Raw genomic sequence first — 13,229 nt, 5'->3', positions numbered from 1 at the left:
AAGGAAGTGTGGAACGCCGCCGATAAGGTTCTCCCTCCCTCCCTCCCTTTGTGTTTGGAGTCTGCAAGCCTGAAGGAGGCACTCTAGAGTCGTGACCTCGCGAAAGATTGTAAGTTTTGTATTCAACTTTGAAGTTTGCGTTAATTGTGTTGCAGAGTTATCATGCCTCGTCGACCTAATCCTCTTTGGGCCGAGCACACCAATGTCCTGAGAGTTGTCAACACAGGAGGCCAAGCAGGTTTAGGGACTCGCACTTGGGTGTGCAAGTACTGCGGAGAGCAGATGACCAGTACAATTACCAGGGTTTTGAAGCACCTCACTGGTATTGGCACCACTGGACATTGTGGGGGTTGCGAGACTATCCCGCAAGCATTGAGGGATGCCTTGATTTTGGAGCATTTTCCTCCAGGATCTATTGCATCGTCACAGTCAGGGGGAGCACGTGCAGCAGCAACAGCAGCAGAGGATGCCTTGCAAGATGCATTACTTGGAGATATTGGCGGCTCTGCGTCTGCAGCGCCATCATTTGCAGGCACTAGTAGAAAGAGAGCTCGTGTTTCACAGGCTGAGGATGAGGGTGCTAGTGCTTCAACAGCAAGTGCAGGTGGGGTTGAGGGTGTACGTGGCCCAAGGCAAACCACATTGCCATCACGTGTACACAGTGATTCATGGGTAAAAGAGTGACAGAAAGTTGCAGAGATGGAGATTGCGCGGACTCTCATAGAGTGCAACATTGCATTCAATGTGTTGAAGACTGATCAATGGAAGAGGATGGTGAGAGCTATTTCACAGGTTGGTGCTACAGATTCCTGGAATGGTCTTGACTACCAAAAGATGCGCACTACCATGCTTGACGACCAAAAAGAGATCATAGACCGAGCATTGACTCCAGTGAAGGTTGGGTGGCAACAATTTGGATGCACTATTCTTTCTGATGGGTGGAGTGACACGCGGAGGCGCCACATTATCAATATCCTTGTTTCCTCCTGCTTGGGCACATACTTCTTACGAGCCGTGGATGCAGGGAAAGCTGGAGAACGCATTTCTGCGGAGTTCATCTTCAAACATATTCGCCAGGCCATCAAGGAGGTTGGGGAGAAGAACGTCGTGCAGGTAGATACTGATTCCTGACTATGTGGCATGCACATTTGAATTTTGCATACATTGTCCAACGTAATAATGTCCACACTTCATTTAATATCTTGTCATGACTCATTGTAGGTGGTCACTGATAATGTCTCCAATTGCAAGGCCATGGGGGATATGGTGGAGATTGAGTTCAAGCACATTGTGTGGACACCATGCGCTGCACATTGCCTAGACCTTCTCATGGAGGACATAGGCAAACTTCCCTTGGTGCAGCCTACAGTGTCTGATGCGTCTAAGCTTACCACTTTTTTCCGCAAAAAACACCAGGCCTTGGCAATCTTCAGGAGCCACAGCATAGTAGACATGGTGCGTTCCTCGAAGACCAGATTTGCATACATGCATCTGGTGCTTCAGAGGCTGTTCAGATTGAGAGATCCACTGTTGTAGACAGTTGTGGATCCAAAGTGGAGATTGATGCACCACGCTCAGTCAGAGGCGACCAAGTACATTCAAAGAAAGGTTCTTGATGAGACCTTCTGGACACAGGTGCAGTCCTTGGCAGTGGCTCTACAGCCATTGTATGTATTACTACGGGTCACAGACATGGAGGGCTCTACACTTGGGTTGGTGTATCATCTGTTTATGCAGATGAAGACACACATTTCTGGATGTACCTCATTGACATAGGATCGGTAAGTACAAACTACAAAGTGCTCTAATGTCCTCATGTGACATGTCTATTTATAATTTTTCAAAACACATACTTACTGTGACTATTTTGTTTGCAGTCGTGATGATATTTTGGCTATTGTAGAGACTCGATGGCAGTTCATGCGTCGTCCCATCCATGGGATGACTGCAGTTCTCCATCCTCTCTACAAGAGCCAAGAATTGTTTGAGGAGGCTTCATTGCTCACACTACGCTCTGAATATCTAAACATTATATACGATGAGGATGAGCAATTGATTCTGGATTCAGAGATGAGTAGCTACATGAACAGTTTAGGACCCACCTTTGTGCGGTCCGTAGCATTGAGAAAGGAAGCTACCAAGCTTCCTTTAACATGGTGGCAGAACTATGGACGCCAGGGCCTTCCCAAGTTGTGCCACCTTGCATTGCGCATCCTTTCTCAGGTGAATACTGAAGTCTAAATTATAATTTATATTTATGGCATGATGAATCTATATTGTCACACGTGACACTTGTGACCCATGAGTGTTCGCTATTTGAATTGCTGTAGGATTGCTCAGCTGGGGCATGCGAGCGCAACTGGAGTGCATACTCTCTTATTCACACGAAGATCCGCAATCGTCTTAGCACCAAGCAGTTAGAGAGATTGGTTTATTGCCGTGCTAACATGCGGCTTGTGCGCAACTTTCATGCCTTGGGGACACCCAAGCAGGTGAGATTTACATGCACATTTATGAAAACAAGTCAATGATCAAAAGACAGTGTTGAATCATGGACTATGTTTTGTCTTGTCATTGTAGGTGGATCCCACAGAGTTGAAGATGGTGGCAGATCCTACTGCGGAGGAGGTCGATGCACGGATTAGAGATGAGCAGGAGGAGATCCTTCGAGAGTTGCACAGGGAGCTAGAGAGCGTGGATCGTCGGGTCACTAGATCTCGCTCTCGAGCTTACAGTATTCCTCTTCGCATTGCTGCTGCAGATCCAGAGGTTGCACACAGAGAGAGCATTCGCAGAGGAAAGTTACCCGTTCGGCCTGCTCGTAAACGAGCCAATGAGGCTGTTCGACTCATCCACACCCAGAGTTCAGAGGCTGATGATCCAGATGAGCGTGATGCACCCCTAGCATCTGTGCCAGAGGAGAGAGAGCCCGATTATGATGATGAGGGCAATGTCTTGACAGATGGAGACATGCTCTCTGAGTCTTCATCAACCTCTGATGATGATTTTGAGTAGTAGTGATTGCCCAGTGCTTTGGGTCTTGGGACTTGGACATTTGTCATGACTCATTTATGCTTTTTATTTTGTTGCTTGAGCCACCCAGACTCTTCATTGAGTGACTATGTTATTTTTGTATCAGGATTCAGCATTCAGTTATGTACTTTTGACTTACACTATGCCATGTGGTCTGGACTCGATTCTAGCGGTTACTTAACTTGTGGGGTGATTTTAAGTGTTTTTGGAAAGTTGTGACTATGTTTAAGTATTGTGCAGTGTTTTTAAACTAGATAGGTTGTATATAAATTTGAAATTCTTTGTATTTTTAGCTTTTAAAAAATATACCACGAATTTTACGTACCTTATGGCCCAATCCATACGGTACAACGTACAGTACATACCGAACACGTACCGAATACTACGTACCTTACAACCTTGACCGGCAACTTCTCAGCGAAACCCCATCAAAAGGCCTAGCGTTTTGCAGATTGCAAGACCTAGCGTTTTTGGATGTAGTAGAACAACAGCACAAAGCCTTGGTGTTTTTGCATTGCAGAGCAGCTTCGGCATTAGCAGACACAGCAGAACTCCTTCACGACAACAGATCAGCCCTAGCGTTAGTGGATTCCCCCGAACAACAGAATTCAGCCCCTAGCGTTTTTGGATCAGGTTGGACCTCAGCGTTTTTGCAGTTCCGTCGCGACAAGGCCGCAAGAAGACCAACTTTTTCAGTTTTTAGCAGCTAGCACCCGCAGTACAAGTCTTGAACCTCACAGATCTCACCTTCCCGCAGCAGATTCTAGCCGCACGATCAGATCCGGCGTAGTTCACAGATTCAGCCCGGAAAACGGAGATTTCAGCATCTGCGTTTTCAGCGCGTCGTCACCATCGACATCATCATCAACATAGAGTCAAAATTCAGCAAATACAAGATTTGCAGATTTCAGCCTTAGCGTTTTAGCGTTTTCAGATTTCAGCCCGTCTCGCCATCGTCCTCATCATCGTCGACATCGTCGGCAAGTCCAAGCATTGTAGAGATTTGTGCAATCATAAGTAGACCGCCATAGAGATTGGGGTCTTCGGAGGAGGGTTTGACAACATTCTGGTGTCGTATTCTTCTCTCTCTATCTCTCAGTCTCATGCACTTCTATTCACAGTGTCCGTTCACTTTGTTTGTGTCCATTGCACTCTCTCACTGAAGGAACGGAAGGCTCTCCCTTCCAAGGAACCCTTGAGCACAGTTCGGAGCACTCATCTTGAGCAAAGTTCAACATTCACTTCCGCGGTTTACGTCGTCTCTGGTGTCGTATTCTTCTCTCTCTATCTCAGTCTCATGCACCTTCATTCACAGTGTTTATCGCTTTGTTTGTTTCCATTGCACTCTCTCACTAAAGGACCGGAAGGCTCTCCCTTCCGTAAGTAAAAGGAACCCTTGAGCACAGTTCGGAGCACTTGTCTTGAGCAAAGTTCAACATTCATTCTGCTGCACCTTACATTGGTATTAGAGCTTCGGCAGTGTTCTGTATCACTCAAGGAAAGAACCACAATATTTTTTTTGCTTGTTGCGGTCGCACGTAACCCAAGTCCACTTGGGTGTGTCGATTCCTAATCGTGTTTTTGAAGAGTGACAGGAAACCCAAGAAAGAAGGGCTTGTCCAGCCTCCCCTTGTGCCTCTTTTCACTCATTGAGAGCGGACCGTGCACTTAGCGGCCGGCCAATCAACGTGAGGTGGGAAAAAGCAACCTTGGTGTGAGCGCAAGGCCGCCAAGGGGTGCACCCGCGGAAAAGAGAAGAACTTGGGTGAAGAGAAGATCCTTCTCTAACACAGATTGCAAGCGAAAGAAGAACCTCAAGACCCTCAAGAACCCAAGAACCCAAGACCCACAAGAACCCAAGTTCCTCGTGAACTTAAGAACCAAAGCGCATAGTGGATGGTCATCACTCGAAGGGGAATGGATACTTCGCTTGGAGGTGATGAGCATGAGAGAGGCGAAGAAGAATTCTCCTTACCAGGAGGTTTTTCCGACCCTCCCCTTTCCCCATCTACGCCAAGGATTGCACTAACTCCTATGGAGGCTTTGGACTTGATGTTTATGGAAAGGAAGTTAGAACGCGAAGTAAGACAAGCAGAAAGAATGGTAGAATTTGATCGTGAATGCAAAGAAATAAAAGCAGAAATGAATCGTAGACACGCAGAAAGAAAGGCAGCCATAGAGCATGAGCATGAGCAAGCGCGACACATGTAAGAGTTGTCGCGACTCTTTTCTCAAATGCCAAAGCTCTGATACCAATGTAAGGTGCAACGGAATGGATGTTGAATTTTGCTCAAGATGAGTACTCCAAACTGTGCTCAAGGGTTCCTTTTACTTATGGAAGGGAGAGCCTTCCGTTCCTTTAGTAAGAGAATGCAATGGATACAAACAAAGTGAATGGACACTGTGAATGAAAGTGCATGAGACTGAGAGGTAGAGAGAGAAGAGATTACGACACCAGAGACATTGTAAACCCTCTTCCAAGGGCCCCACTCTCGATGGCGAGAATGGTCTACTATTGATTGCACAAATCTCTACAATGCTTGGACTTGCCGACGATGTCGACGACGATGAGGACGACGACGAGATGGGCTGAAATCTGAAAATGCTAAGGGCTGAAATTTCCAAATCTTTATCTGCTGAATTTTGACTCTATGTCACTGACGACGATGTGACGACGACGCGCTGAAAACGCAGATGCTGAAATCTGCATTTTTTGGGCTGAAACTGTAAACTTCAATGGATCCCACCGTGCGGTGAGGAACTGCTGTCGGAAGGTGAGATCTGCGAGGTTAGGGACTTGTTCTGCTGTGTCTAAAGGCTGAAAACTGAAAACGCTGAGTCTAGGGCTGATTCTGTCGCGAACATCTGCAGAAACGCTGATGGGTCAGGCTGATGCAAAAACGCTAGGGCTGATTTGTCTTGATCTGCAAAAACGTTGTTGATGAGCTGGTGTAAACTGCTAACGCTAGGGTTGATCTGTCTTCTGTTGTCGCCAGGTTGCTGCAGTTGCAAAAACGTTGGCTGATCTGGGTGCAAAACGCTAGACCTTCTTGCAGATGCAAAAACACTAGGCCTGTAGGGGTCTTGTTGAGAAGGTGCCTGTTGAACTGAGTTCCTGCTGCCTCTTTTGCCAGAAAGTGCTAGCTTTGGTTTGCTTATATATTATCTTAGCAAAATTGCCCTACCTACTTTCCAACAAAAGTCACTTGAAAATAATAAGTGAAAAATGTCAAAAATAGGGAAAATAGGTTAAATGCACTGGAAAAGTCCCCTGATGGATTCTGATGGGAATGCTGATGATCATGCTGTGTGCAACCGGAGGATATGCATCTAATCTAAGTGTCTGGACATGCACGAATTGCGAACAGACTCACCAAAGTGCCAAATCACTTCCTATTCTAGACCGACTTGACTGAACTGGACCTTGGTCATGTTGTAGCTTGTCCACGGACACATAGGGTTGGATGTGTCACGTGACAGGAGTTACAAGAGAGCCATGCATTTTGCCGCATGAGGTATAGACACCCCCAAGGACTTCACCTGAATGGTCTTTCTGTGATTTGTAGATTAGAGCCATTGGACACTTGCCGAGATTATATAATCCTTCTTTTTTGTATAATTTATACATATATGGGTGAGAGAGAGTGTTTTATTGTGTGTTGTGTGCATATTTGTGTATGCATGCATGTACGTATGTGTATGCATGTGTATATACATGCACACACACACACACACACACACACACACACACTCACACACGTGTGTGTGTGTGTGTGTGTGTGTGTGTGTGTGTGTGACGTGACTCTAGATTCCATACAGAGAGGTTTCAATTTTCAAGGAGGATGTGCATTTTGTAGGTTTCGCCTCAACGTTTCCAGGTTTCATACCCTGGTAATGGGTTTTTGTGTCACACTGCTCGTGAGATGCTTGGTCGTGGCAAAAGAAAGGATTTGAGAAACTCTTTCTGACAAGAGCCAACAACATCTCGTGTGATGGTTTGTAAAAATGCAGGAGATGTTTTATGAGTGTCTCCTGTGACCTCAAGTCATGTGAGGGGATGTGATTTTATGTAGTACAAACTATGCATGCTGAGCTTGCAGTCATGTATCTTGGAGATATTTACTTCAAATTTGCTAAGTTGCAGTTTTTGAAGGTGAATATTGGCTTGGTAATACAAAAATAGAGATGAGATGTTTCAACAGCTGCCAATGTGTTAAGAGGAGTGAGATGTTTTATTTGTTTGTTTGCACAAGGGACCTGTGTTGACATTCATACCTTCATATTTTTCAGGTTTAGCCAGGCATAGATAAATCCTCGTTTTCCTTTGCTATTTAAATGTAACTCGCTTTGCTGCCTCCAGAAGCAATCTATCGAAATGAAATAGCTCACTAGCTTTTTGTTTGTTCGTTGCAGTTGAACCTGCCGTTGCTGCGGTTGATGCTGCCGCTGTTGCTCCAGGAGGGGACTCGGAGCAGGAAATACCGCTCGTTCTAAAGCAGAGAACAGAACAATGGCAAGAGTTGAGGCAAGACAGATTAACAGCAAGCACATTTGCATCAGTATTAGGCTTTTTTGGGAACTTTAGACGGACGGAGGTTTGGGCCCAAAAGCTAGGCCTGCTGAAGCCTTTTCCTGGGAACACAGCGACAGATTGGGGTATTAAAAGGGAAGCTGAAGCGATACAGATGTACGAAGAGTTCACCGGCATGACAGTGAAGTACTTAGCATTCAAGATCTATCAGGAAGGAGATAAGAGAAAGGAATGGATCGGAGGATCTCCGGATGGTTTAGTAGAACCTGGTCTGCCCGAAGCTAGTAGCGGTATACTAGAGGTGAAATGTCCATACAATTCAGGAAAACCAGAATTTTGTGTACCATGGAGTGAGGTCCCTTTTCACCATATGCCTCAGATCCAAGGTTTGATGGAGATACTGGATAGAGATTGGCTAGATGTGTTTGTCTGGACCATGAATGGTTGTGCGTTGTTTAGAGTTGAGCGCGATCCAGACTATTGGGAGCTTATTTTTGATGTGCTGAAAGATTTTTGGTGGGGAAGTGTGGTTCCTGGTAAGAGGGCTCTTGAATCACAGAAGAAGATTGATGTCAATGTATTTAAGCCCATATTACGCCACAAGATGACACCGACTGCTGTCAGGGAAAGCAAGCGACTTTCTAAGAAGGCTTTATTAATTACAAAGTTTTTAGTTTGATATCCGATCTTGAGTGTATGTGCTTCAGGCTCTCATGCTCTGATCAAGAGGCAGCTCAAGCTACTCAATTCCAAGAAGAACGAGCATCCGAGTGTGCGCATTCGTATGATGTTTCTCAATGCAGATGTTTGAGCGGCTCGGGAGGTTTTCAGCATAAGCTTGAGCAGGCAGATGATTCATACCCATGCTCATGCTGCAAGCTCACGGGAAGGTTTGGGTGTGACAACATTCATTGTAATTCTCCTGCACCGAAAGAGAGGGATGCCGGCTTATTTTGATTATCTGACTCAAAGAAATGTGTATTGACAGGCTGTCCTGGATTTTTTGATGTATAAGAGAGATTGGGTATGCAGTCTTCAGATGAGAGAGAGAAGGAGAGAGAGAGAGACCAAGTTATTAAGTTAGTATGGGTGCTAGTCTTTATGAGGTTTTATACAACACGCTGTTTTTTTTTTCTTTTGATGATGTATGAACTCTTGAATTGTATTCCTAAGAGGCGAGTCACGCTATGCACTAAGGAAATTAGTGACATTATGGAAATTTTATTATATATGGGTCTCACTAGTCCAAGTTTCGTTTTAGCACGATCAAGGGAACATGTTCCAAAGTTTTCGTGATGCTCCTAATACTCAATTTTTTGTGAGTATTAACTCTCCTTTTGCATGACGCTCTTCCTCTTCCGAGCTCGAAGGAATATTAAATTCAGAGCGCTCTTCCTCTTCCTAGTTCGAGGGAGTGAAATGAGAACAAAGCACTTATTAAAGAAAGAGAACGTGGTCCAAACTAGATATTTTTCAAAATCCAAAACGAAGGGGGACACCTATTAATTCTTAAATTCACTAATACCACAAAACATCGCGAGACCCGGCTCCAACCCATCCTCATGTAGAGGCGTCTTTGATATTGGACATGTGGCCTTTTTGTTTGTTGCCATTGTTATCCGATGGAGTGAGTGGAGCTCTCTCTCTCTCTCTCTCTCTCTCTCTCTCTCTCTCGTGCGCGCGCACACACACACACACACACACACACACACACACACACACACACACTCGCTGGGAAGCAAAGAGAGACTTTCACAATGAAAAATTAAGAGACGCACAAATGTCGAGCTGTGTGCACACATGTATATAGAGTTACGACCAATTAAGCATTAGTTTTGTCCACCTAAGGCTTCTTTTAGTGCTACGCTTCATTATGGATGAGTTTGCGTTGCAACTCTAGAGTAATGATAGAAACGAATCACATACATCGTTGTATTGATGCATGCTAGTGTGTGCGCCGGAGTTGGGGGTGTGGGAGGCATATATTAGTACCTAGCTCTAATGTTACCATATATATGTGGTAGTGATGTGTGTGAACACGCTTAGGATTATCGGGGCATTTTTTTCCCTCAATAGCAGCTTTTTTCCCTCGTGCATTGTATATACGCCCATCAGCACTCGAAGCTATCTTATCTTTCCATTGCACACTAAGTAATACACTCTCTATTGTGTGGCTTGAGCTTCCTTCATCTTCTCCAAGCTGTGTGTGTTTTTCCTTGTAACCTTGTTTTTAACAATTGGTAGCAGAGCAAGTTGCGTCCTCTCGAGCAAATCACCAACATTGCTTTCACACGCTTGCTCACTTTCTCAGATTTCGGTGAGCTTTGGTGAGCGTCAACAAGTCGACAACAAATACTTGGAGACAACTTGTAGAGCTTGGTGTGCTTAGATTTTCCATTCGAGCTCATTTTGGCCTTTGTTTCCACTACATGTAGAGTTGTGTAGACAATTTCATTCTTTTGTGCAGAGTTTCTGTCAGTATCGTTTTTTGCATAACAGGTCCCTTACAATCTAATTCGGGTTGTGCTATATAGCACATGTTCGTTCCGCTTTATTTCTTCTCTTTTTAGGCAGTTTTCATATCAAGTACATGCATTCGCCATGTATGTCTCGGTTCTGAGGATACAGGGGATGTTAAGGATGTTGCAGGTTTTGGTGGCTGAATTGTTGTTGCTACTGAGCAGGCTCGTTGGGATGTAAAAGATGCACAAACTCATGCATTTATTGCATTATCTGTGAAGCGCACTATTACTCCTCACATTCGGTCAGCTAAATCTGCAAATCTGGATAGTCTTTATGCAAGTCGCAATGAAACTAAAACTGCATTGTTGCGTAAAGATCTGGAGTCGAAGATTATGCATGAGGAAGATGAAATGGACACTTTCCTTGTTGGTATCAAGGATATTAATGAGCAACTTATCTTTGTACAAGAAAACTGTCATTTCTGATAGTTTCCTTGTGCAGAACGTTCTTGATGATTTGCCAGATTCTTATCAGACTTTTTCTAGTACTTGGAGACTTATGACCTAAGGAAATCCTTAAGTTTTCAAGTTCATCCCTTCAGTGGGCAATCTGAGTGCCTCTGCCACTATTTCCTTTGTAATTACAACCTCTACCTTATTTCCTTGCATTATGCACATTGCTATTGCAAGAGTTACTTTCCAAAAAAAATAGGGCTAAACAACATGCAATTGAAAAGGCCTTTATTTGTGCTCAAAGGAAAAAAACAGTAATGTAGACACTCCTCATGGTTCTTCTGCGAGTGGAAAGGCACCTGTTCCTAATGCTTCTGCTGGCATCACTTTTTCTAAAATTCTAGTGAAAAGGGCAAAAAGAAGATGTGTTGCCATAAATGTAAGGCCAATGATCACTTGATCAAGCAGTGTCCGAAATTGAAGGCAAAAGAGGCTAAGAAGAAAGAGGTTGGTTCCACGACAAGTGGAACAATTGAAGAATTTTCAGTGAAAGGAGATTTTGATGTTGATGTAGATGCAGAATAGGCTTTTAGTGCAGAGTGAACTTATGATCCTTTTGTCCATGACACATGCAGGCCAGCTGTTGCAGATGCTCATGTGTGGTACTTTGACAGTGGTGCTACAAAGCACATTACTTCTCATCGTGACTTGTTTATCTCTATCAAGGATGTCCCTCATGGGAATACAATCACTTGTGCTGATAATGCCTCTTATCCAGTGAAGGGAGTTGGAAAGATTGTGCTAACTGCTGCGTATGGAAAATATGTCACACTTGTTGATGCACTATATGTACCTGGGATCAAAAAGTACCTTTTGTCTGTATGTGCACTTGCCAAACTTGGTCTTGTTGTCAAATTTGTGGATGACAGATGTGCAGTTCATGATCTCAGTTTTGGTGAGATGAAATTGTTGCATTTGGCATTTTATACCGTGGGTTGTATAACCTCACTTTGTATGACAAGTGTGGGTAGAATTTTGTAAATGCAGTCGTGGATTCAAACGTTGTGTCAAATGCAAAACATTGGCATGCTCGTTTTGGGCATTTGAATTTTGTCAGTTTGCTGCGTTTGAAAAAATCTGATATGGTTGCTTATTTGTTGCCTCTTGAAGCACTTGTGAAGCATGTTTGTGAACATTGTATTTTGGGTAAGATGCAGTGTTTGAAGTTTCCAAAGGATGGTTCAATTAGGGCTACATGCATGTTTGAGCTTGTGGATAGTGATGCTTGTGGGCATATGCAAACTCCGTTCTTGGGCAATTACCTTTACTTCGTGACTTTCATTGATGATTACCCAAGCATGCATATGAAGCATGGCATGATAGAAAGCCATTTATTGATCACATGCGCATCTTGGCTGTTTGGCTTATGCTTTAGTTCCACAAATGCAGCGCAGAAAATTGGATGATAAGACTATCAAATGCATTTTTGTTGGTTACAATATTGAAAGAAAAGGTTACAGGTTGTGGCATCCACAAACAAAACCTGTCTTGGTTTCACGGGATGTTGTGTTTACGGAAGATTTTGTTCAACCCTTGCTGTAATGTACTAGAGAGAGTAATGTTAGTTCGTAGGACATTTATGACACTTTGTTGCCTCTTTTCAATGGTGGAAATTTGAATGAGGCAAATGTACAACCTACGGGGTTTTTTGAAAATGTTACAGATAAGCCTATTACTGATGCAAATGTACATGATATACTTGGTGTGACAAAGACTGAGAATGAGCAGGCTAGAGCTATGCCAAAATGACTGGTGCATACTTCGCGTGACAATAAATTGGATGCACCTTTGTCTTGTCATACTCGTTCATGTTCTTCCACATGCATCTTATGCATCAGATTGTTATGCATACGATTGTTGAATTTAAGGCACATATTGTTGAATTTAAGGATGATTTAAATGCTACTTTCAAGATGAAAGATTTGGGGATGTTGCATCATTACTTGGGCATACAATTTAAGCAGTGTGATGGTGGTATTGCCTTGTGATAGACAAGTTACATAGAGACATTGCTATGTAAGTTTGTACTTGAGGATCGCAAACCTATTGTCACTCCCATGGAAACATGTTTGAAATTGAGTCTTGATGATGCTGGTGATCCTGCCGATGTGACTCTTTACCAAACCATTGTTGAATGCCTTATTTATGTATGCAACACAAGACCATATATGAGTTTGCAATCTCACACGTCAGAAAATTTATGCATAGCCTAGGGCACTGGCACGCTGTCAAGAGGATCTTTCGCTACTTGAGTGGAAATTTACATCTTGGGTTGTTTTATCCCAAGGGGGATCATTGCCACCAAATTTACATGCCTTTTGGGACTTAGATTGGGCTGGTTGTTTTGACACGCAAGTTGTCCACAAGTGGTTTTTGTTTCATGCTTGACAGTTCATGTATATCATGGTTGAGCAAGAAGAAATCTACCGGGGCCACTTCCAGTTGTGAGGCTCAGTACGGGAAAGTCTTCACATCTACGATTGAGTGTGTATGGCTCAGACGCGTTTGGCTGATTTGGGTGTTGGACAAGACACTGCCAACATCATCTACACTGAAAGTCAAAGCGCATAGGCAATTGCAAGGAACCTCGTTTTTCATGCTCGCACAAAGCACATTGCGGTGTATTATCACTATTCAGGGAGAGACTCTTAGAAGGAGAGATCATCTTGGCTTATGTGCCAACACAAGAC

At 43.8% G+C, this 13,229-nt stretch overlaps 2 protein-coding genes across 2 annotated transcripts in view; both read left to right on the top strand.

Moving 5' to 3' along the window:
- Positions 1–8,591, top strand: part of LOC147446149 (uncharacterized) — a 51,232-nt gene extending 42,641 nt beyond the window's left edge. Inside the window, exon 2 of the mRNA XM_086526180.1 lies at positions 7,447–8,591. Within this exon, the coding sequence (XP_086382306.1) occupies positions 7,447–8,243 (797 nt within the window). The 3' untranslated portion in view covers positions 8,244–8,591. The remainder of the gene's footprint in view (positions 1–7,446) is intronic.
- On the top strand, positions 1,884–3,197 carry LOC147446150 (uncharacterized). The gene is made up of 3 exons (XM_086526179.1): positions 1,884–2,223; positions 2,331–2,492; positions 2,581–3,197. Exons 1-3 carry the CDS (start codon positions 1,921–1,923, stop codon positions 3,013–3,015), a joined length of 900 nt encoding a protein of 299 aa, XP_086382305.1. The 5' UTR covers positions 1,884–1,920; the 3' UTR covers positions 3,016–3,197.
- Positions 8,592–13,229: the final 4,638 nt, after the last annotated feature.

Source organism: Adiantum capillus-veneris, chromosome 12 (assembly GCF_014529385.1).
Source record: "Adiantum capillus-veneris isolate H3 chromosome 12, ASM1452938v2, whole genome shotgun sequence".
NCBI classification, from domain to species: domain Eukaryota; kingdom Viridiplantae; phylum Streptophyta; class Polypodiopsida; order Polypodiales; family Pteridaceae; genus Adiantum; species Adiantum capillus-veneris.
The sequence above is the reverse complement of the archived record's forward strand: the minus strand, read 5'-3'. Positions and strand labels throughout refer to the sequence as shown.